At 36.5% G+C, this 25554-nt stretch overlaps 1 protein-coding gene across 1 annotated transcript; it reads right to left on the bottom strand.

The window, feature by feature from the left end:
• Positions 1-3014: 3014 nt before the first annotated feature.
• Positions 3015-18076, bottom strand: LOC117963824 (long-chain fatty acid transport protein 6-like). The gene is made up of 10 exons (XM_034905164.2): positions 17388-18076; positions 15302-15511; positions 10748-10906; positions 10052-10176; positions 9721-9915; positions 8952-9042; positions 5809-6007; positions 4440-4537; positions 3850-3980; positions 3015-3227 (listed from the first exon to the last, which is right to left on the bottom strand). The coding sequence occupies exons 1-10, from the start codon at positions 17863-17865 to the stop codon at positions 3051-3053; spliced, it is 1863 nt and encodes a 620-aa protein (XP_034761055.2). The 5' UTR covers positions 17866-18076; the 3' UTR covers positions 3015-3050.
• Positions 18077-25554: the final 7478 nt, after the last annotated feature.

The following is a 25554-nucleotide window of genomic DNA, read 5'->3' as shown; positions in this document are numbered from 1 at the left end:
ACCTTCCATACCGTAGAAGTCAAGGTTGCTTGCGGGCTTGATTTGCCATGGCAAAATACTTTTTAAAATGTTATTTTATTACAAATCAACACTAAACAAAATATATGGCAATACTACTTTATTCATTCAATTGTGTAAGTAGCATAATATTTTAAGACATTGGAAAAATCAGTGGTGGGAGGGGGGCCCTTTGGAGAGCATGGTCGCTTATTAACCCTTGGCCAGTAACTGCACACTAATATGGATATGGGCGGACAGTCGAGTCTGGGTGCAATATCAAGCATATATGGTATTATTAGTTCTTAAAATAGAATGCAGTTTGTAACATCTAGTACTTTTAACAATTTTAGTATTTTAATATACTTATAACAATCATGTTAACTGCCTAACACTTTCTTGCTGAGAACTGCACTTTTTTTTACATGTAATGTCGTAAAACTTTCATCTGTTCTTTGTTAAGTAGTTACTGACTGCCGGCCAAGTCAAGATAGGCCAAAACATATTACATGTTTGTATTGGAGACGGGAGAGATCAGGAATATTTGTGGGAATGTGAATCAGGAGAAATAGTTGAAAGGACAGCGCAACCCGCTGCCACTGGTTCCTTCGCCAGAATAAATGCCTAAGACAAAAAGTAAGGCAGAGACACAGACCTGGAGGACAAAACACAGAGCTGGCCAATCTTTTCCAAAACAACCTACTGTTGAAGGACAGCTGCCTGTGCTCCCACTAGAATCTGGGGTAAAATCCACTTTCAGTGTTACACCTGCTGCTTAGGTATTTGAATGCATTTATATAGAGACTCAGATGAACTTTCATTGCTTCTTTCTACACCTTTGGTACCTATTCTAATATTAAAAGGTAGAGGCATCCCATTCCTGGAATCATAATCGTACAAGTTTATTGGTATTCTTAAAAAAGAAAAAGACTATTCGATTGATATAAACGGTGGCGGATTTAACTACCGCCATCTTTTAAATCATTAAAATAGGATCCTCCCAGATCTTTTACATATTTTTACTGACATAAAAACACTAAGGAAACTCAATAGCAGTATTAAGAGCCACCATTGTTTAGATCAATTGCATAGACTCAATTGTCTGATTGGCCATTGTAGCTATGTAAAAGTACATGCATGTGGGAGTTTGCCTTGAAAAGATACAGGACCATACCAGCGACCTGTTGTGAGACATAGTAGATTGGCAGAATGTGGATTCTAGTAATATTTGAGTGTGCTACACAAATCATCAGGCAACTCATTAAGGGAAGTCTGTGAACACAGACAATCCTGGGTTTAAGGCTATATAGATTAAATACATGACACTTTTATATATATATATATACAGTGCCTTGCGAAAGTATTCGGCCCCCTTGAACTTTGCGACCTTTTGCCACATTTCAGGCTTCAAACATAAAGATATGAAACTGTAATTTTTTGTGAAGAATCAACAACAAGTGGGACACAATCATGAAGTGGAACGAAATTTATTGGATATTTCAAACTTTTTTAACAAATAAAAAACTGAAAAATTGGGCGTGCAAAATTATTCAGCCCCCTTAAGTTAATACTTTGTAGCGCCACCTTTTGCTGCGATTACAGCTGTAAGTCGCTTGGGGTATGTCTCTATCAGTTTTGCACATCGAGAGACTGAAATTTTTGCCCATTCCTCCTTGCAAAACAGCTCGAGCTCAGTGAGGTTGGATGGAGAGCATTTGTGAACAGCAGTTTTCAGTTCTTTCTACAGATTCTCGATTGGATTCAGGTCTGGACTTTGACTTGGCCATTCTAACACCTGGATATGTTTATTTGTGAACCATTCCATTGTAGATTTTGCTTTATGTTTTGGATCATTGTCTTGTTGGAAGACAAATCTCCGTCCCAGTCTCAGGTCTTTTGCAGACTCCATCAGGTTTTCTTCCAGAATGGTCCTGTATTTGGCTCCATCCATCTTCCCATCAATTTTAACCATCTTCCCTGTCCCTGCTGAAGAAAAGCAGGCCCAAACCATGATGCTGCCACCACCATGTTTGACAGTGGGGATGGTGTGTTCAGGGTGATGAGCTGTGTTGCTTTTACGCCAAACATAACGTTTTGCATTGTTGCCAAAAAGTTCGATTTTGGTTTCATCTGACCAGAGCACCTTCTTCCACATGTTTGGTGTGTCTCCCAGGTGGCTTGTGGCAAACTGTAAACGACACTTTTTATGGATATCTTTAAGAAATGGCTTTCTTCTTGCCACTCTTCCATAAAGGCCAGATTTGTGCAGTATACGACTGATTGTTGTCCTATGGACAGAGTCTCCCACCTCAGCTATAGATCTCTGCAGTTCATCCAGAGTGATCATGGGCCTCTTGGCTGCATCTCTGATCAGTCTTCTCCTTGTATGAGCTGAAAGTTTAGAGGGACGGCCAGGTCTTGGTAGATTTGCAGTGGTCTGATACTCCTTCCATTTCAATATTATCGCTTGCACAGTGCTCCTTGGGATGTTTAAAGCTTGGGAAATCTTTTTGTATCCAAATCCGGCTTTAAACTTCTCCACAACAGTATCTCGGACCTGCCTGGTGTGTTCCTTGTTCTTCATGATGCTCTCTGCGCTTTAAACGGACCTCTGAGACTATCACAGTGCAGGTGCATTTATACGGAGACTTGATTACACACAGGTGGATTCTATTTATCATCATTAGTCATTTAGGTCAACATTGGATCATTCAGAGATCCTCACTGAACTTCTGGAGAGAGTTTGCTGCACTGAAAGTAAAGGGGCTGAATAATTTTGCACGCCCAATTTTTCAGTTTTTTATTTGTTAAAAAAGTTTGAAATATCCAATAAATTTCGTTCCACTTCATGATTGTGTCCCACTTGTTGTTGATTCTTCACAAACAATTACAGTTTCATATCTTTATGTTTGAAGCCTGAAATGTGGCAAAAGGTCGCAAAGTTCAAGGGGGCCGAATACTTTCGCAAGGCACTGTATATATATATATATATATATATATATATATATATATATATATATATATATATATATAAGTCAACTTGTAAGAATGCCTCACAGTCTTATTTGGCCAGACACAATGTCATCAAAGAGATTTTTGGTGAGGGGGACGTAGGTTTTTTCAGACTCATCCAAGAAGTACAGAGCCTCGCTGACAGCTGAAGGACTGAAGCCCTCCTCCACCAATCTCCCTTTTTGCTGCTTAAAGGTTTCAGTCACATCCAGGGAGGCCTGAAACAGAAACATATTTGATGAAAATAACAGTCTGATTGCTATTCAGTCAACTTACAGGCAGACAACCCCTTCCTTTTTTTTGTTAGCTTGTTTTTGATCAATTATATCCCATTTTTTTTCTAGACAATTTGAAATACCTGGCTTCAAATGTCGCCTCACCACTGCCATCCACTTACCAAATGTTACTGCACTCTCTGTAGGTTCCCAGCCAATAACAGAAACAGTGCGATTCAAACCATTCAAACCATGCTGGTGTAACTCACCCGGAACTCCAAAACAGAAGTGCTTTTACTAGGAGAGCCACTGGGGATCCCCTGACAAATCATTATAATATGGATGTCAAAATGGAATATGGATGTCAAAATGGAAAATGGAACAATATTGGGTCAATGTACAGTATAAAAACAAAGTCTATTAGTATACTGAATTAAAATATGTATCAGCTTTGAACAAAATGGGGTCTATTCAATTTATCTTAAAAGGGGCAATTTTAAAAACTCTTTAATCGAATAATGAATTTAAAACTTTTTGCTTTTTGCTAACTCTATATTTACACTTCCCTAACCCTAATTAAAATCCAAGTTTGTTGTGTTGCACTAGCAGTACTTTGTTTCCTTACCTGGACTCTTACAAATCGAGGCCAGGAATATGCAGGCAAATGTTCTGCTAGATGACTGTAAAGCCGCCTTCCATCCAGTTTGTGTTCTGGTTTGAGAACAACAGCTACCATCCCCGCCTTTCCTTCATGTCCTGAAAAAAACAATTAGTCGATTAATAATATTAGGGTACCACTGAACTCGTGAGACGGATTACTCATTAGAATCCTTAGCAATTATCTAGTCAGGGATACCAAGATATTTAGTGAGCAAGTAGTCTGAGTGAAGTTTTCTGGCAATAACTCCCCATCCCCAGCTGCACTGCTTTCCTAGTAAAAGGAGAACATTCTACTTGTCAGATGTCTTGCTCATTAAAATATTTAGCATATTTTTAAAGGAGATGATCTACTCAGGGATACCAAGATATTTAGTAAGTAAAGGGTCTAGTCTTGCTGTAAATCATTTGTATATATATATATATATATATATATATATATATATATATATATATATATATATATATATATATATATATATATAAAATCAAGCTCTTAGTTATTTGGTGAGTCTATTCAAACATAACATCCAAAATAAACGTAATGCATATCATTACCCGGTACAGAAACTCCATATACATTCACTTCCTGAAGAAATTCCAGGTCACCAAGAATATCAGCCACTTCTGTTGTTGCAACATTTTCCCCTTTCCATCTGGAAACAAGATGTTCAGTTACTAAGAATGCTATTTTCTTTTATCAGTTATTAATTGTAGACAAAAGCTAATGCTTTGTACTGAAAAATGAACATACTGTTCTGTACATCAATAACATTTTTTCACAAAACTTCTTACACAACATTATCCTGGCCACCCTCTTGTCCACCTTACAAATATAGTATAAGCAATTCAGCTGTGACAAACAATGTTAAAATACAGACTATTTAATACACTGATATTGTGAAACACTATCCTCACACTATGTCACACCTAGCACCGTATCAAAATGTGATTTAACTCTTCTTTTTACAGTGTTAATATAGTTTAAACAACAAAACAGAAAGTCCAACACACATCTGTATGTAATTATTTAAATGTGTCTCCCTCCCTAGTGTTAAATGTCTACTCTAGGCATGTTTGGGTATTGACAAAATAAACTGCTCTGCCCACAGTTCATCTCAAGGGTGTACAGTTGCCAGCAACTTATGGTCAAAAAAACCTGAACTTCCAAATTGTAGTGACAGCATGCTCTACCTAACAGCATGGGAACATAAAGAAAGACTCACACCAGGACCCCGGACACTAATGGACAAGTCTTTGACAATGAGTTCTGACCGGGTCCCAGACCTTGAAAGATATCTCTTGTAATTTGATCTTCTTGATATGCAAACTGCATCCCAGCAAACCCTGTTCGGAATGCTCTCTATTATCAGATTTGAAGTAGCTCAGTGTTCATCCAAGTTCTTTGCAGAAAGCAGCTACTCTCATTCGACTCTGCTGATTTCAGATGACAGGCAGCTCCTAAACCCAAAACGGTTTTTGTTTTTTTATGAATGGAAGCAGCTTTACATTTGACTGGATCTCGTCAGAGCGCCAGAAAACCCACCACCCTCTTCTGCAGCAATCGGCAAGTATAAATGAAAGGACAAGGGAACGATTGATTCTTTCAAGCCCTATAACTGATGGGAATTTTCACGATGTCAAGCAGCGTACACTGTGATGAGCAATGGGTTTAGCAGTCGCATTAGTCCCCTTGTCATTGAGATTCAATTGTCATGGCTGCATGGTGGTGTGTTACTACAAGCTGAACTGAGCTAAGTACTCATTCTCAGTGCCTGCTTGACTTGACTTCAGGATGACAAGTCCAGTACAGCTGACATGTATTTTTGGTGGTAAAAGCTTCTTGGGGTTTGGCATCTGCCACCAAAATCCACATATTCCAACAAGCTCATTTGTATTTATTTTTTCAATTAAAATAGTACATTACCTAAACGTATCCCCTGTTCTGTCCCGGAAGTACACAAAGTCGTCATGATCTTGCATCATGAAGTCACCAGTGTTAAAAAACACATCTCCCTTCTCAAAGACATTCCTCATTAGCTTCTTCTCAGACAGCTCCTTATTTCCAGCATATCCTAGGAACGGGTTCATCGAAGTTACAGGGACTATCAATAGACCAGTTTCACCTGCAAATAAAGAAGAAGGAACATTTTCATAATGCTGTACTTTGGGGCCCATTTATTTGTTAAAAGAAGGGTATGGTTTTCTATTTGACATGTTGCTATGCTTTGTCTGTGTATTTTCTTTAACTTAAGGTGGGACTAGGATAGGGTTAAAACAAGAGTTTCTATGACCTTCCACAAGACAAAGGAAAGTTTGTGAAAAGTTACTGAGAAGGAGATAGCCAGCAGCTGCAGACACAGAAATATGTAACCATTTACAATCAATCTTGTGTAAGATTTAAATTCACAAAGCTGTTTTGTACTTTTAATTAACATACATGCATGTGAGAATTGGACAGTTTTCTAATGATGAACTGTAAAAAAATGACCATAATAATAATAATAATAATAATAATAATAATAATAATAATAATAATTTGTTGCAAAAAATAAGTCTATATACATAACATGTAAACAAAGAAAAATGCTTTCCAGTTCCATGAATTGACTGACATGAAGTGTACCATAACAATGTATTTTAGGATGCAACATTACTAGTATTTGTTGAACCCAAATGACACACCAAAAAACTTGCACTCTAAACAACATCAGTTTCTTCGCTCCTGTTCATTAGAACTGGTAGTGCTCAATCCTGAAGATTAAAACATAGCGAGGCAAAGATCGGCATGCAGCTGTCGACACCACCAACAAGGCACGAAACCCCGGATGAGAACTCGAAGCATATACGGGAGCTACTGTAAATCAAAGTCAGTATTAGGTCTATGTAATGGGCAGTGTTGCGTGATTCACTGCCGTTGTGGATTGTCCTGTCCTGTGCCTTCGGCGAGATGAGATGAGATGAGGTTAAAAGCTTTAAAACCACAAATACATTTTGCATTGCAGCCTCTGCTGCCCTGTTACATCGAGAAATTAAAAAAACGCTATCCCTCTTCTTTAATTATATGATCCGGTACCTTTTCGTTTACAACTTAACCTCTGTGTGTGTGAGTGTGTATATATATATATATTGTAGCGATCTCGGTTCCCGCAGGCAGGTGCATCACACAGGGCGAGGAAATCCACACACACAGGCAGAGGGCGGGCGTGAACCCGGGTCCTCTCGCACTGAAGCATAGCGCCGATACCGCTGTACAAAAGAGCCGGCTCCTTTGCAAGGAGCGTATATCGGGCTTATGTCTCTGTGTGTGATTACGTCACCTACCAGCCCTACTGCTGCCTTCCTCTGTGCACGCTACAATATATATATATATAAACAAAAAGTGCACCACAATGCTTGTTATTAGAGGTGCAAACCAATATAAGGCAATTTATATATTTTAGAAAGTCTCAATAAAGATCCAAATGCTTTTATCACTGTTGGCAAAGGCTTGTAGCTTGACAGTAGACCTTGTAGAGACGTCTTGGTTGCACACTCATCATATAACTTATTTATAAGAACATGACCACTACAAATTTATTATTAAAACTTATTTCATTTTATTGTTAAAAACAAAAGCAGCACGCAAACAGATAGCTGTACATCACAACGCGTTTGGACACACTCGTGTCTTCATCAGGTGGATAGTGTTTGCTATTTAGAAACAACCCCCCATTTATATGCATGATCTTTCTTAATTAAATGATTATTCAATTAGTAGATTAAATTAAACAATCATTAAAAAGTTGTATACATAAATAACAATGCATTGTTCAGCTTTCATATCAAAACGTGAGTAATTACTAATAATTTAAACTCACATTCGTTTAATAATAAACATTTATGTTATGTCCCTGAATGACTAAAAAAAATTGAGATAAATGCTAATTTATTCTTGAAATGTATTTTTGTTTACGACTGTAAGTCGCCCTGGATAAGGGCGTCTGCTAAGAAATAATAATAATAATAATAATAATAATAATAATAATAATAATAATAATAATTGATAAAAGGACGACTCATTATTTACCAATGTAGCTTATGATATACTGAAATCTGTTAAGATGTCAGTATATCATCAACTCCATTGGTCTGTGTGAGGGCTGGCATTTAGTGTTTCAACCAATTAGCACTAAGCACTGCAATGTGAGGGCGGGTGCTTATTGTTTCAACCTATCAGCACCAAGCATTGCCCTGCTGTAGTGAGTGTTTACTTTTCAAAAGTCTTGTAGCAGTTGGTTTCACTGAGATGATAACTGAGCTCAGCAATGTCTGATGACGAAACGTGAAAAACATTATCTAGCATCCAGCACTACATTTAAAACAAAGTCGAGCAAGGAATATTTTAACTGTTGACATATATATGTCAATATATCTATCAACAAACAAGCCATATTCTAACAATTTGTACATATTACTGTTTGTGCTTGTTTAGCACTTCCCTTTAATAAGCTGCATGTTGGAATTATAGGTACTGTACAGCACTGTGCAGATATGCCACTGGAACCGGTTCTGCCATTTGGTGCTACTTGTGTTAATACATAACAAATGCTCAGTTAGTGAATATTCAATATTTTATGCTGAAACACCTGTCCAATTTTGTGGGTTTACTATTACAAAAACAGTAACTTGAAAAAGATTGAACGGTAAAAATGAGGTTTACCTGAGCTTCTTAGCAACAACAACAACAAAAAAGTCCTTATTAAACAAAGTTAGGTGCCCCTGGTCTGGAGGCAAAGTTGAAATAATGTTTTTTTTGTTTGTTTTTTTTTAACATTAGTAAAATGGCATGACCACAGTGCATTCCATAGCATAAAGGGCCATGGAACGAGACAGCGCAGTATTTTCAGGTTTCTCTCTTTATTTAACTCCTATTTTTTGAAAATATGTTGATGTTAAAAAATGAGCAACACAAAAATAACCCTACTTGATGGTGTTCTTGTTTTGGTAAATGATGAGGCGATAATAAAACACAAGAAAATACTCCATTCAAAGTTTGTTACTGTTGATAATAGATGCTTTCTTTCTTACCTTTTTTGATTTTCACACAGTATCCCTGATCAGATCTGACTGGTTCTGCCTTTTGAAGATCATACTTCACAAAATCAAAGGGGGAAATGCACTGAAACAGAAAATACACAGCCTTTTAATTAGAAATCTAAGATGCCAGCCAAAATAGCATTACATTCTCATTGACAGCCAGCAGGAATTATGTTTACTGTAGGCTATTTAAATATTTTAACATAGGTAGGTATACTCTAGTCTATGGTCTGATAGGAGCTCTTATAAAAGATTGTAGCCTCCCTCTTCCTCGAGTCATGATAAAAGATTCAGTGTCATTTACCAACATGCTTGCCTAATGAAGTACTGAATTAATTATACACAGTATAAGCCACATCATTGTGCAGATGTGGATACATATTTATTTATTTTTTCTATTTATTTGACAGGGACATTGTACCATTTTTAACAAAAATATATGATGCACTGTACCCAAATATAGCTAAAAGCTCATTTTCATTAGTAGTCCCTGGGCAGGTGAGAACAAAGATAAGCAAATCAACAATCAGTTGCAGAATATACAACAATGCAACCCTCCCAATCAATGAATACATGTTTGTTTTGATTTTAACCATACTTTAAGTTTATATGAATGGCTGAACATTTGGAAACTACAACACAGGCAGATCAGCAACCATATTTTCATGTAGTGTTTGTATACTGCCATTCGTTAGGCCTCCTACATATATAGTTCTACCACAGCCAGTGACCAGCACAAAACTGAAGACCTCCACTTTACCTTGTTGAAGAAACCTGCACGCCCAATTGGACCAGTTTTGTCAGTGTAGTTCATGAAACCGATGCTTGCTTCTGTTAAACCATAAGACTCAACAACTTTAATTTTTCCAAAGCGATCATGAAAATCCTTCCAAACATCCGGCCTTAAGCCACTTCCTGCAGCAATGCGCACCTTGTGATCCATTTCCCCTGCAACCTTTGAGAAAAGACAAGCCCTTACTCAGAGGTTCAGTGGTTTTGTTCTTTCACCAACCTAATTCATCATAGAACAGGCACATTTTCTAAGAAATTAATCATACAGTTAAAGAAATACATATTTAACAAGATCATACCTTTGGCTGATTCACCAGATACCGGCAAAGTTCCCCAATATACTGGAAAACTGTGACGTTATGCTTGCGACAGTCATTCCAGAATTGACTTGCTGAGAATTTCTTCTTTAAGACACATGCGGCGCCTTAAAACAATTACATAAAATATAAGACAATTACAGGCACTGTCACTTTTATGTAGTTAATTAACCAGCTCCACTTTGATGCTCACCATATACAGTACAAATGTTTTCATCTTAATATAACATACTGTAATGTAATGGACATTTTCTACGTCCAAATCTACGTTAATTATAATTGTAATTTAAAGATGTTCTTATTTTTAAGATGCTTATAAATAAATACATTTAAAAAAATAAAGAAATAATAAAAAACAAATACTAAGAAATGTTTCTTTTCCATGGAAGTTTAACGTGGATGCTGTATCAGGGAAATATCCACAACATACCAGTGTGTTCCTGTGCACATAATAGTATATTTTCCCCAGTCAACTCATAAAGCATTAACATAGTGGAAAATTCACAAGCCTGCAACATAGTTACTGGCACACAAATTCTTTATGATAGAGACTTAATAATGATCTACTCTTTATCAGGGATACACCAACCCCATTTAATTACAATTGTCTTTTTGAATACGGAAGCATAAAACAGCCTAACTTGTTTGAAACAAATAAATACAGAAATAACCTTGTACCTAGTTCAATGCACCCCCCAATTCCTAACAGGGAAGCCGACATATGATAAAGAGGAAGAGTGACATAGATAATGTCATCAGAAGTAGCTCCACACATCTGGAAGAAACATAAGCACATCACAGCTTTGAGATGGCTTATACGAGCTGCTTTCGGAAGACCTATAAAACAATAAGAAAATATTTAACAACAAAAAAGCATTCCATTTACATTAAGAATACATTCTGAAAACAATGACACATTTAACAGCATGATAACAAATGGTATTTCATTTCATTCTAACCAAATAATTCCATACATTTTCAGTGTTCTTTTTTTTTTTTGAAGGCAGCAGGCCTCACAGATACACATCTCCCACAGTGAGCGATCAGAACACAAAGTGAAGTACTTCACTTTACCTTGTTGAAGAAATCTGCACAGCTACTGGACCTATCTTGCCCATTTATCAGTACATACATAGTAGTAATACTATAGGAATACGACTACATCCCTATAGGATTTTTACTGTAAGATTCCTATAGTATGTCCCAATTAACTATAAGATTCCTATAGGATCTTTACTATAAGATTCCTATAGGATTTTTACTATAAGATTCCAATAGGATTTTTTACTATAAGATTCCTATAGTATGTCCCAATTAACTATACGATTCCTATAGGATTTTTACTATAAGATTCCTATAATAATCCTATAGGAATTCTATAATATTCCTATAAGAATTCTATAGTATTTTTCTATAGTATGTCCCAATTAACTATAGAATTTTACAATAAGATTCCTATAGTAATACTATAGAATTATTTTCATAAGGGATTAGCTACATATGTCTTAAATGTGCAGTTTTTAAAGCATGACTTCTGGTACTACACTAGGGAAAAGAAAATGATCAGTTTGACTGCCTTCCAGTATGCCTGTCACTGCTTTACTTCCTTGGTGACTTCATGCCAGCATTGTCTTCTGGGTCAAAGTTTGTTACTGACTGAAAGCATGCAATCAATAGAGGAAGCAAACAGAGATTCATTTAACCGAGTAGTAGTGCCAGATATTTAAAGTGAAGATAAAGTTGTTGTTTTTTTTAAACATGTGTTTCTTTCAAAACTGCGCATTTGAAACCTACAGTATATAATGAATGGATGTGCATGGTGGATAACATTTATGGAAATACTTTGTTACTTTATAGAGCAGTGGATTTCAACCTCTACCAATGTGAGGACCACCTTGTTATTCCAGCATGGAACCATAAACAAACTATACTGGTACTGATAAATATAAGATAACTATGGCTATATTCACAAATCATTTACCACTGTGCTGCATTCATATATTTTTATTTTCTAAAATGAAAGGCTTAAAATAAATAACTAGGGAGCTTAATTAAAGAGTTCTAACACTGACCTTTGTTGTTTCTGACTTGTTCTGTAAGTGTTTTATATATAAAAAAATGTTTTAAATAATGCTTCAAAAGCATGGTGTTGTGAATATAGCCATTAGGCTCATAATAAGTTAGGAGCAACAACACATTGTAATTTCACATAATGGCAGCATGTGCTTACAGAACTTCTTTCTTTAAGTGCAGTGCAATAAACCTGGTTACACTAAATGACTGGTTACACTAATGCCCTGATACTACAGACCTACAAAAAAGAGGCCATGATATGGTTAAAATCAAAACCAGATGTGTCTTTAAGGGTCTTCTGAACAATCACTCAGTAATTGTTTAACATTGAATGAACAGTCACCAGTGCTACGCAGCTACACATGTTCAGTGCAGTTTGGTGACCCAGTTAATTTTGTTTTCACTGTATAGACATATTCACTAGCAAAAAAGACCCCTGTATATCAGTACTAAATCTTTCATCCAAAATGTAGAGCTTAAACAGCAGACCCATGCAGTGAATCCTGTTAGTGCACTGGGAATTAAGTGAGCTGCAACTTCTGACCTGAACAGGAGTTGAGTTGTACAGCAAGGCTCCAAAGTATGCAAAGATTGTTTTGCTTTTCTCTCTGGTGGTAAGACTATAAAATTGAGCAATAGCTGTTCTAGTGAAAGAGGTCTTGTGTATGGAAATAGTTCTGAAGTACTCTACAGAGGCTGCATAAGCAAGCATAGTATATACAACAGGATATCTAAACACCGGAATTGATCATTCATTGCTTCTACCCAACACAGCTTTAATAAATTAACCTTGTCTGAAAAATTCAGCTGCCATAGCAAGTGGAAAAGTAGGTCATACATTTTTCCCCCCATTTTCTTTTTCCACAACTTAAATACACTTGTGAGCATGTCATACTAAACTTCAAGCGGTTCATAAGGAATTTATTTTGTGGCGCTCTCCCTAACCACATCCATTTGCTGAATGCAGAGTGTATCCCTACATCTTGTTTCAGAAATGACACATTGCCAGTATACTGGCATAAGATTTATCCTCTGTTACTGTCTGTCTGCCACTAACATTCAATGCAATGAGGCCCATTACCTTCTTTAGAGCATGAGCTGCAGTTTCGCCTCTTAAACTAGCCAAATAATTAGAAGAAGAAGAAGAAGAAGAATGAAAGCCAAAATCACACATATCAGCAGGCAGCACAGGTGGGCCAAACCCCAGATGAAAGCAGAGGAGTGCTTTACTGATCTGGGGTGTGTTCGCAAACTTGCTCTCAGACCATCAGATGGCACTCTAATCATTCTGCTCCACCACTTTCTGGTCTTTCGTAAACTTCTCCCAGCTCAGCCTTTGAGTCTTGAGAGCACACTGACTGCTCCAGCTCCTAACGTAGATTTTCAGAGCAGTTAAATATGGAAACAGTGACTGGGTGAGGTGGGTGCAGTGTGGGGTTACCTTGGGAAATGTAATGTTTAGATCTGACTCTAAATGCCCGCCACCCCTAGTTCATATACTTGAACAGAAATCCACACTCTGGAACGTTCTGACAGAGCATGCCCAGACAGAGTCAGCGGGAGTTTACGAATACAACCTTGAGAACACAAACACAATACCTTGAAAGCAAATTAAGGGTGTATTCCTATGATTTATGACATTACAATAAAAAGGTGGACTCTCAAACACATCTAACTGATAACATTTCTGCTCTGAAGTGCAAAATCAATACATACACAACAACAGTATACAAGTTTATAGAGTCCTTCATTTACAGGCATCAAGAGACAGAATTTGGAGTTTCAAAACTGCATGGAGACCCGGAAAATGTTTCTTATATAGGTCAAATGCAATTTTTCTACCCAGCTCTACTCATAAAACAGCAATTAAGCACTCTTTTTTATAAAAGATTTCTAAGATAAACTGAATTTCAATAACTGTGGTGCTTTTAAAAGCCATTTTACAACTGGGCAGGGTAAAACCTCAAGTCTAGCCTGAGGGTATCCTACTTATTTTTTAATTTTTTTTTTTTTTTTTTTTTTAAAGGAACCAAAGGCTTTGCATTAAACTCCCCATAATTCTCACCACTACATTTTTTAAACCCAAATTAATGTTGGGATTTGTTTTTTTTCTTAAATATTCTTCTGAGTGACTTCAAGAACTGTAATCTGATGTTTACCCCCCCCCCCCCCCCCCCAAGGGAATACGGTTCTATTTCTGAAATGGTATGTGGCAGAGTAACAATTTCTCAAAGTACATTTTCTGATCACTTGACACAGAAAAGATAAGTTCTAAACACAACAAACTGAATTAGACACAATTAGAGCTTCTGGTAAGCCAAATGAAGCTTTACCCATTTAGCTTATCAGAGGTCTGAGCAGCAAAGTGGTGAGCAATGAAAATACGGTTTACAGCTATGCGGCCCCTACAGCCAATCATATTAGCTCTACAAGTCACAAAGCATCCTCAATCAAGGGTGAGTTTCAAAACCTGAAAAAGCCAAAGCGCCTACTCATAACACAGCAACCAATTTCAGTAACACAGTCAATTATTGGGGTCTATTGTCATTGGTTTAGAGATATTGTGTGAGGTGCCCTTTGAACAAAAACTAGAGATACATTGAATTATTTCATATTTCCAATACCCGGAAATTGAAATGGTCTTCAACATGCAATTAAGATTATCTATTAACACACAAATAATACCAACTTATATAACTATAGCTTCTGAATAAATTCTTTATTCATCAGTAATTTGTGCCAGAACAAGTATTATATTGAGCTGAAATTGTATAAAATTGTAACACTGATCTGTATTGTTTTTTGTAGATCTTTGGCCAGAGAGGAAATAACACATTTGGAAATGCAACAAAATCATATAAAGTTTTTTTTTTTAATCTATCTTTAACTGTTTAGCATTACATGTATAGATTGATGGGGTGTCTATTGTAAAATGAACTTTCACTATAATCTTCTAAGCTTTTCAGGATGGAGTATTAGTTTTTAGTATTTTGACTGGCCAACATATTTTTTAATCATGCAGAATTTGGAGGGGAAAAAAGTGGAGTTAAACGTATTTCCATTTACGAACCGAATAATTATAAAACCTGTTAGAAATGTCATAAATTTGGAAACATCGGGCAAGGTAAAACAGACAGTAAAAGATACAAAATGAAATACCTGTAGTTCCAGAAGTAAAGATATAAAGGAAGGTTGACATAATGTTGGTTTGAGAGCTAACATCCAATGGTACTGGATCATCTGATGCATGTTCTAGCTTGTCAAGAATTGTATTAACTCCTTGGAAAGTAGAGCTTTTTTCCATCAACCAAATGTTGATCCCATTATTCTGCAGTGTTAGCAGTACATCTTCTAGTGAACTGATCAAATCTGTAAAGAAAAGGAGCATTGTATTTTATTTATTTATTTATTTTGCATGCATATCCTGGCATTCTCAATATGTTAGAAAATAATTGCTTCTACTTTCACAAATATTTTGCCATGGTTCAATAAGAACTGTGAGAATGAACTATTGACATTTCCCAATCTAATAAGTACCTATCACACTGTAACCACTTACCAAATCCATCCGTTTTGAGTTTCTGAATGTGAAAGGCTCCACATAGATGTAAATTGAAGCCATTAGTGACATGCCAAGCAAGTGGTGGCTTAAATGACAAAAGTGAGTCAAGGTATCAAAACCCTCAACAATATTTCTATCTTTTGATTTCAAATACTTTTTTTGAAAAGTTGAAAATGAGGCATAGGGACTAAAAAACCTACTAGTACTGAATTTTAGGATTTAGGATCCATTTGGAAAAGCATATGCCAGAAGAAAGTGTTTCATTTAACACCATTTGTAGCTTAGCAGCTTGGCTATTGCTAAAAAAAAAAAATCTCAATGGTTCTAGCAGCTCAGAATAGACCCAATCCACAGTATGACTAAGAACCAACAAGATTGATTTAAAACTGCTGAATTAAGGCCCGCGACGGGAGCAACACCACTCCCCAGGGAAGCTTGGCCTTAAATTAAAACTCTATTGTACCACCCTAACCAGTCCTTTAGCCTATTGTTTTGCAATGAACTAATTAATGACTTATTTTGCAAAGTGATTCATTGTCAATTAACACAAACCACAGGAGCATCTTGAAAGCTTCTACTTCCATGCACTTGTGCATTCTGTTAACCTGACCCGAAACTGTCCCCTGTGTAAGCGACGGTAATTTATCATTTTGAACTAGGAGGGCACTGGACTAAAACCATCAGATATACAGCTATGGCCAAGTTTTGCATAACCCTATATAATTAACTAATGTTGCTTCATAAAGTCGAATTAAACCTGCTAAATAGTGTTACGTTAACGTATTGGATTACATACCGCTTTGTAGTTTTCCCTATACGACTACTTATTCGAAATCTAAAATTAAATACTGTACTACTACTAGTATGGCTTCCGGTAGACTTTTGCGATATCATTTTGTAGGTTTTATTATTATTATTATTATTATTATTATTATTATTATTATTATTATTATTATATGGTGTTAAATACATTCCTAAAGTATGTTCATATATATATATATATATATATATATATATATATATATATATATATATATATATATATATATATATATATATATATATATATATATATTTATATAATGATGTCTCAGTTCTAAAATGATAGGTGATGCAAAATGTTTGGCCATAGCTGAAGAGTGAAAAGCCTGTCAATGGTTAATTATCTTTTATTTACTGCATCCTGTTCCCAAGTGCCACAGTAAATTCGTGGGGTCTACGTGGGATGATCGTCAAAGACAGAAAAACACCATTCAATTAAAAACCGTCTTTCAATTATAATTATAATATTGTAATGCACATGAACATATGGAAACACGGTTTATAGGACACCACTCCCGTATGAGAGTATGCACTTTCTTTTTTTAAATGCTATTCTTCCAATGAAATGGTACAACAAGCTTCGACGAGTCAGTCGGAATTATCAAATAAGTGTGCATACTGCCTCTGTCAGAAACGCTGTAAACGTAACACACTTTTGTAAAGATGCTTTGAGTGTAACACAATGGAATGGTGCCAAACATTCCTTGTTCATTTGTTTCTGAAAACCTGACTGTTCATGTTAAGCTACGAGTCCCGACAGAACAGTGTCACTAAATGATCGGTTTGGCAAAATGTGTTCATCCCTATTGCGTAAACGAATCACAACGTTTGATAAACTAAAAATGAATCGGTATACAATACCTGCACCCACGACGAGGGCTGTAGCCCCGCAGCTGTTGAAACAATGTAGCAGAGACTTGGATTTGATGTTAAAGTTGAGAAGCGCCACTTCACAGCCTAGTTTACTGAGTCCGAACCAGACAGAAATAAAATCTGGTTCATTGCTCATCAGCAGAGCCACGATGTCCCCTTTCTTCAAAGAACCCTGCTGAAGAAATACCTGAGCCACCTTATTGCTCCTTTTGTCCATATCTTGGTAGGTGTAAACATCGCTTTCATGGATTATGAAGGGCTTGTTAGGAATCTTCTTTGCCTGTTGTACAAAGCAGTCCAGTAAAGTTATGACTCCGTGTCTCATCCTTAACTTCATCATTCGTTTGACTCTTTGAAGCTTCATGTAATAAATCAAATCATCCCAAAAGTATGGATAAAAAAGCTTCTGTACGGTCAAAACGGCAGCAAGTCCAGCGGCTGCGGCAGTAATGAAAGAGAACAGCATAATTGCATGGAGGAAACAGTATTCAATTGCCACGAATGAAAAGAAAGTTTTGACAAAGTTGAAAGACTCTCGGTCTTACTTTTAAATGCCTGTCGGGAACTGCGCATGCTCGGAATGAACTTCGCTCAAAGCGCATACCGCACATTTGTATTCATTCAAAGGATGCAACCACATTACCACAATAACTGGGATACACAGCTGAAAATAAAACATTTATCAAACTTTAAACCATGTAGACATTGTCAGATTATCATTCCAATTATTTAAATACAATTTACATTAAGGAATACAAAATGTACTGTTTAAAATAAAAATTAACACTTAGGCACTTTCACTTTGTATCCGCACGGCCAGCCCAGATACCTCAATAGTGCGAGCCCTAACAGTACAACGAGATACCTATATATGTACTCAAGAAAATATAATGACAATACAACAATAAAACAAATCCAAACCGTTACTCTATCTATCTATCTATCTATCTATCTATCTATCTATCTATCTATCTATATCTATCTATCTATCTATCTATCTATCTATCTATCTATCTATCTATCTATCTATCTATCTATCTATCTTGTGGTCCAGTGGTTAAAGAAAAGGGCTTGTAACCAGAAAAATTGCCCTCTACCGGACTGTTTAATAGATTTTCCTATGAAATATACCCCCCTCTCCCCACTATGAAAATGATTCCCTCTGTTATAATGCGGATTAATTATGTATTAAACTGTATTGGGTCTTAACAAGCACTGTAGATAACTAAGACAGCGAACGTTTCTACATTCTTCATCTTGTAACACTACAGAAGACGGTTGAAACATGTTGAAACATTTGTTACCAGACTGCTTTGCTTCCATTAATTCCAGACGTCCCATTTTGGACGGGACAGTGCCACTTTTGCTACACTGGTTTCAGTGTCCCTATAACCTTTCTTGGGACGCTCATTTTGTCCCGTCTTTTTCCCAGAGCATTCTCGCTCTTAACAGAAATTACAGAATATTGTATTTTCATACAGGCTGCTGTTTCTACCATATCTAACTTATTACAGTATAACACTTGATGCATTAAAAACGGCTGTACAGCGCGTGCAAATCTGGAGAATTACTGAACAGTCAACGTTCATATGTTCATATTTGTAAAAAAGAATTGCGGGCGGGTTTATCCACTGACTGCTGCTAAAACGAACTGGTGGCTATCCTCTCGTCTGAATCATCACTCTGGCTGTGTGAAGAGGTTAGACTACTGTTTAACAATAACGGCGCATATAGGTACTATTGTATTGTGTTGTAATTATTCTCTTCATCCATGATATTTATATATCTGCGTGCAAACGACTTTGGTTCGTGTGTAGCTATAGGCGACAATTGCGGAAATCAACGCTGTCATGTCATATTACCTTGACATAGCTTGTCGGGGTTTGAAACATTTTTACGGTTGAAACATTTTTACGGTTGAAACATTTGTTACCAGACTACTTAGTTTCCATTATACATGCTTTTATGAAGTGCTTATGTCCTGGAAAGAAAGTAATGCAGCAGTGTCTGTCAATACTTTAAGCATTTTGCCCTTGCCTTAGGCTCATAACAAGTATCTGGGGTAGAAATTAGTTATTGCTAGACAGGTATTTCCATTAAGATGTTTGATTGACTTCGCAAGATAAACTAGTTGCCAGGATAGATAAAATGATTATAATCCGTGGTTTAGAAAATACATGTGAGCAGATTTCTCAAGTACAGTACAAAATCATAAAAGCAAGGTTAACCAGATTAACAGACTCCTATAAAATTCACACACCTTGTCAGGATAGTATGGCTTTATCTGTGCTTTACCATGCTTTGCTTTGCTATATCATGCCACAGTGAACTTTTTAAGGATAAGATCTTACAGCACACTGTAAAATCAAACTTTTTGCTGCATTACTTTCTTTGCTGCATTTGAGTAACATGAGGTGTTTAAATAAACTGTGACTTACTCGTTATTATATATCTTCCGGGTTAACTGTTAGATTTTATTTAGCTTAACAAGACTAAGACTAAAGTAATAGTCTGGTTTCACAGACCCTCATTAGCACTGTGACCTGGTAGTCTAGGAGTTGTGCTATTCAGGATATGTAGATTCACTTTTAAAGGAGGGCTAAACAATGCTTTAAAGTCAATTTCTTACTTCTTATTAGTTTCATTAACATTACTTTGACATTGTTATATATATATATATATATATATATATATATATATATATATATATATATATATATATATATATATATATATATTTGCACTTATATATAAGAGCCAACTATAGAACTGGATACTCTATTGTATTCACTACAATTGTATGGGTTTCCCAGGAGGAAATGGTCCAGCTACATTGTCCCCGGACAGAGCTAGGGCTTAACCACAGGCTGACCCTGATCAGATTTCTTTCAGATAGTGTATTTCCTGTTGAAAGAAAGGAGAATGCTTTTACCTTCCTATTTCTCTTCAATACCCAATTGGAGGGCATCTGAGAGAGGACTGGAGTTCCTGTGTGATGTAACGGTTTACCTCTAGGCTCCCACCCAGCTCCTCTCCCTGCTGTCCCTCATTATCCTGACCTCTAACCGTTAAATGGGGAGGCGGGGGTCATATTTTCCCATGCTGGTATCACTCTTAACATCAACAGCAATGCAAACTGAAAGAATATTCACAGCATCGACTGATCAAGTATAATAAAATCTATTGAAATTAAGGAAATATATTAGATTTGGGGCTTAATGGACAAATCACTAGGTTATATATAGTGTTAAGGAAGGCTAAACAATGCTTTAAAGTCAATTTCTTTCTTCTTATTAGATTCATTAGAATTACTTTGGCATTGTTTTTTAAAATATGTATTTGCACTTCTATTAGCTACATAGTTCTCAAATATGCATTTTTTTTTAAAGAAGCACATGTTGTAGCAAACACGTATGTTCATTCTTTCAAAGCTGCACAGTTGAGATCGGTATAATGAATGGGTGTGCATGGTGGAGAACATTCATGGAGTTGTTGTGTTACTTTAAATCAGGATGTGCAAATAAAAATAAAACTACACTGTGGATAAATTGCAGCATAATGATATCTTTGCTGTAGGTTATATGGTTTGACTCAATCATTCAAGTGTGTTTGTACAGCAACACATTAAGTGATTAGGTACAACCACTTTTATTAGAATTTGTATTGTGGTGTTCTGCATTGTGTGACTTGTAGCCCATTGTCCACCTACAGCGGTCAACATACTATTATTCTTAACAGTCGTTCCTTGAGATGTTTTGTAAAAAGCAGACCTCTGTTTAGTGTCAAATCCAAAAGACAGATCATTTATCTCCCCTTACCTCCAAATGTCATGAAGGGACATTGTTCAAGTCTTTTCTTCTACCAAGAGTTTAGCTGGGATTTCAAATGCTGTGCTGTGCTGTTTTTTTAAAGGACATGCTGAGAATTTAGGGAAGTGGAGAACCGCTTGTGTAACCAAGTAAAGTTAATCAATTTGGTTAACCTCCCAGCCCCTGTCTTTCATGTGGTGAAAACTGTACCCATTTACACTCAATAGATGTACTATATAGGCTGACACTTCCTGTCATTTGTTACTTTTGATAATTAACTATTTAACTCTTAAAGAATACCTTTTGATAGGTGTTGTTTGTTCCCGTTCATGCATTCTGCTGTCTTTGATGGCCATATTAAACAGTAATACAATACCCCTTGTACTGTAGGTGTCAGTTATAAGGTCCTTTATAATCCAGTGGCAGTGCTAAAACCTTGCTGCCCATCATTTGGTGCACTACAGTTGGTCCACTATTTTTTCAAACAAGCGCTGGCAATTGACTATAAATACCTAGTATTATTCATTCATTCATTCAGTTATCAGTTATATATTAAATGTCCCGTCATGTATATATACTTATTGTTTGGATTGTAAACTTTGCTCTTTAAAAACTAAAATACTAAATTAAGCTTTCTATAGTTATTTTATTTTCTAAATCACATATTTACTGTATAATATTACATTGCTAAATTACAATTATATGATTTATAGAATTGAAATTCAGAATTTTTTTGCAGAGATTTTTGCAACTACTGTAGTATATTTAAGGTAAAATTAGTCCTCTGAACAATAAATGGTTGGTATTTATTTTGTAAATATACAGGTTAGAAAATCTGTGATCATGTTCATTGTAATCAATCAACTGTTTTAGGGTTTTCATATGAAAAAAGTGATTGAGAAACAATGAACAAAGTTGAAAAGTAGTGAGGAGTACTGAGAGTGATCATGTAACACCTGTCTACTTGCATGCATCATAGTAACCCTAGACCCCAAGCTTATTTTATTGATTATTATTATTATTTATTTCTTATCCAGGGCGACTTACAATTGTTACAAGATATCACATTATACATTACTTCACATTATACAGATATCACATTATTTTACATACAATTACCCATTTTTACAGTTCTGTTTTTACTGGAGCAATCTAGGTAAAGTACCTTGCTCAAGGGTACAACAGCAGTGTCCCCCACTAGGGATTGAACCCACAACCCTCCAGTCAAGAGTCCAGAGCCCTAACCACTACTCCACACTGCTTCACAAGCCACTTAAAATGTGTAATACCGGTTAAAAAGGGATGCAGAGCAATAATAATCATTTGGAAAGTTCGAATATTTAGGGTTCATTGCTGAAAATAGATATGTTTGATGTTCTAAATATACTGCTTAGGCATTTGCAGTATAAGGTACAATATGGTAACTTTGTTGTATTATTTTCATTTTTTCTTAGAGAAGGTATTATTTAGAGTTCCCTAAGCTTACAATTGATTGTAGGTAGTATTGTGTGAGAATCTTGGATGCACTCTATTGACTTATTTGTTAGTTGAGAATAAAAAAGCCTGTCATTCGAACATGGTGAATGGGCCTCTTCTTTCACGCAGGGCAGTTTGTAAAAGACATCACTGTTTTCATTTGCGTGTTTATCCGCTGCACGACACTTGTAATCATCACCATTTTAACTTGGGAATGTACGTCGTATTCCACAAACTAAATTAAGACACGCAATTGAAGTCTTATGAATGATCGACAAAATGCATGGAACAAATACTTTGAATAGCATTGCATCTCTGACCCTTTGAGGTGACATAATACAACATATAACCTGGCAAGATGGATGTGTACATTGCTTTACAGCTACACCTAAACATGATCAAAGTTTAACCTATGATTCTAAAGCGTGAGGTTTAGCAATTATTATAAAATGGGTTGGGAGGTATATGCGTCCTGATTGGCTGATAGGCATTACAAGCCATTGAATTATTACAGTACAACCAACGTGTAAAAACAGGTCCCAGCAACTAAAATACTTTTTACAGATATTATTGCGCCGAGCATTTAAGAACGTTTATTTATTTATTTATTTTTAATTGGCCGCCATTCCCCCCCCCCCCCCCCCCAGACTTCCATGTAAATTTTAACTTGTTTGGTGACATCAATGTCCACACATTATTATAAGATTCAGACTGCAACAGTTCGGTAACGGGACCGAACGTAATAATTGAAAAAAATAATAATAAAGGTCAGGAAAGAAATTAAACCGTGAGTACTACAAGACACCTATCTCTCAGTGCTGCTGAAATTAATACAATTGAAGCCAATAAAGAAGAGGGGAATACTAAAAAAGTAACCGCTTGGGCTGTGTCACAGTTTTTAATGATTGTTCAGCACAAACAAAAAATGGACTGGAAAACTGCACCTAAGACTGAAAAACACAATTTAAAGAAGTTTCTTTGCTTAAGTGATAACATCAGCTGGCACACAGTATTCTGTTAGCAGCTACACACGCTCGCGAGCTGGCCTGAACCGTTTTTTAAATTCTCCCACAGTGGGACGATCTATAAACCTCATTTCAGATACCCACTTTAACAGCAAACAGCGTCTTCATTTCTATCCTGAAAACTTACACGCGAAAAAGACAAGTCACAACATCACCCTGCTGTATCTCAAACAGACTTAAACAAACTTAAATCAGCGGTACTCAGCACACAGATATCTCCCAACCCATTTTATAAGGTAGTTTAAGAAGCTATTGGGCACCACCAGCTGAAAAAGAAAGAAAGTCTTGGAGTTACATCCTCTCTGGAGTACCGTCGTCAACCTACTCAACAAACAGTGCCACCTACTGCACAATGAGTGCGCAACTTCATAATACGTCATCGCTGAATACATCACACCCTTATCACATGACAAGTGAAAAATAAGGCTGGAATCAATTTCGCTTTGCTCTGCTTGTGTTGTCAAACAAAAATGTGTAATGCTTCAAGAATGTAAAGTACATTTTAAAAATACCATTACTATTATATGTATGGTTATTATTATTATTTAGCCGACGCCTTATCCAAGGCGACTTACAAGTGTAAAGGGTAATACAAGTTTTGAAAAGATTTGAAAAGTAGAATCCAGATTCATACTCTATGAATGCAGAATACGTTGGTTGGTTGAATAAAAGATCTCCCAATTAATTTCAAGACTTTCACCACAGCAATTTGTTTGACTTAACACTATTAATCAGTTTGTTGATATGGATTGGGGGGTCCACCTGTTTGAACACAAATATAGCCATTCAGATAGTCTATAAACACCAAATGAAACAATGTAACTTATTAAAGGAAACACTTTATTACACACATTAACTCAAAGAAATAAGTGACTGAACAAAGACAACAGGAATAAAAAATGTTAACAGAGGAAAACCAAAATAACAACAAACAAGAAATATAACAGGACAGTAATAAAGATTTAATTAGGGGGGCCAAGCAACAACAACAATATATATATTTTAACATGGGCAACATCCAGTCAGCAATCACATTTGACAAAAAATAATGTTGATAGTCACCCATCATAATAACCCAACCATCCCCCGAGCCACCCACACACCAGAATGCTACTAAATCAGACAAAAATAAATAATAATGAAAACAGAGAGATATGTTATTATATAATATTAATAAAACAAAATTAACTAATTGAAAAAATTGAAATATAGAAAAACAGAGAAAAAAATAAAAATAAAAGATATTACAACAATTCTAAGGCAGAGGTTGCAATTGCATATCATTGAAGTAGGAAAGAAAGGGTCCCAGAGAGATCTGAATCTTGGGGCGCAGACTACCCTTATGGCTTATAACTAGGGCCCTGCGTTTTACGTGACCTGCTTTCTTAGACTGCACTTTTCTTTTATTGCCAATTGTTTTCTCTCAATTTGAAATGGCCAATTATTATTTGAAGCTCAGCTCACCGCTACCACCCCTGCGCTAACTCGGGAGGGCGAAGACGAACACACGCTGTCGTCTGAAGCGTGTGCCGTCAACCGACCACTTTTTTTCACACTGCGCACTTACCATGCAGCCACCCAAGAGCTACAGGGTCGGAGGCCAACGCAGGGGCAGCTTACAGGCAAGCCCGCAGGCGCCCGGCCAGACTACAGGGGTCGCTGGTGCGCGGTGAGCCGAGGACACCCTGGCCGACCTGACTGTCCCTCCACCCGGTGCAAAGCTGGGCCAATTGTGCGCCGCCCCCTGGGAGCTCCCGTCCACGGTCGGCTGTGGAATAGCCTGGACTCGAACTCGGGACGTCCAGCCTATAGAGTGCATCCTGCACTCCACGCGGCGCACCTTTA

Source organism: Acipenser ruthenus, chromosome 1 (genome assembly GCF_902713425.1).
Source record: "Acipenser ruthenus chromosome 1, fAciRut3.2 maternal haplotype, whole genome shotgun sequence".
Classification (NCBI taxonomy): domain Eukaryota; kingdom Metazoa; phylum Chordata; class Actinopteri; order Acipenseriformes; family Acipenseridae; genus Acipenser; species Acipenser ruthenus.
The sequence above is the reverse complement of the archived record's forward strand: the minus strand, read 5'-3'. Positions and strand labels throughout refer to the sequence as shown.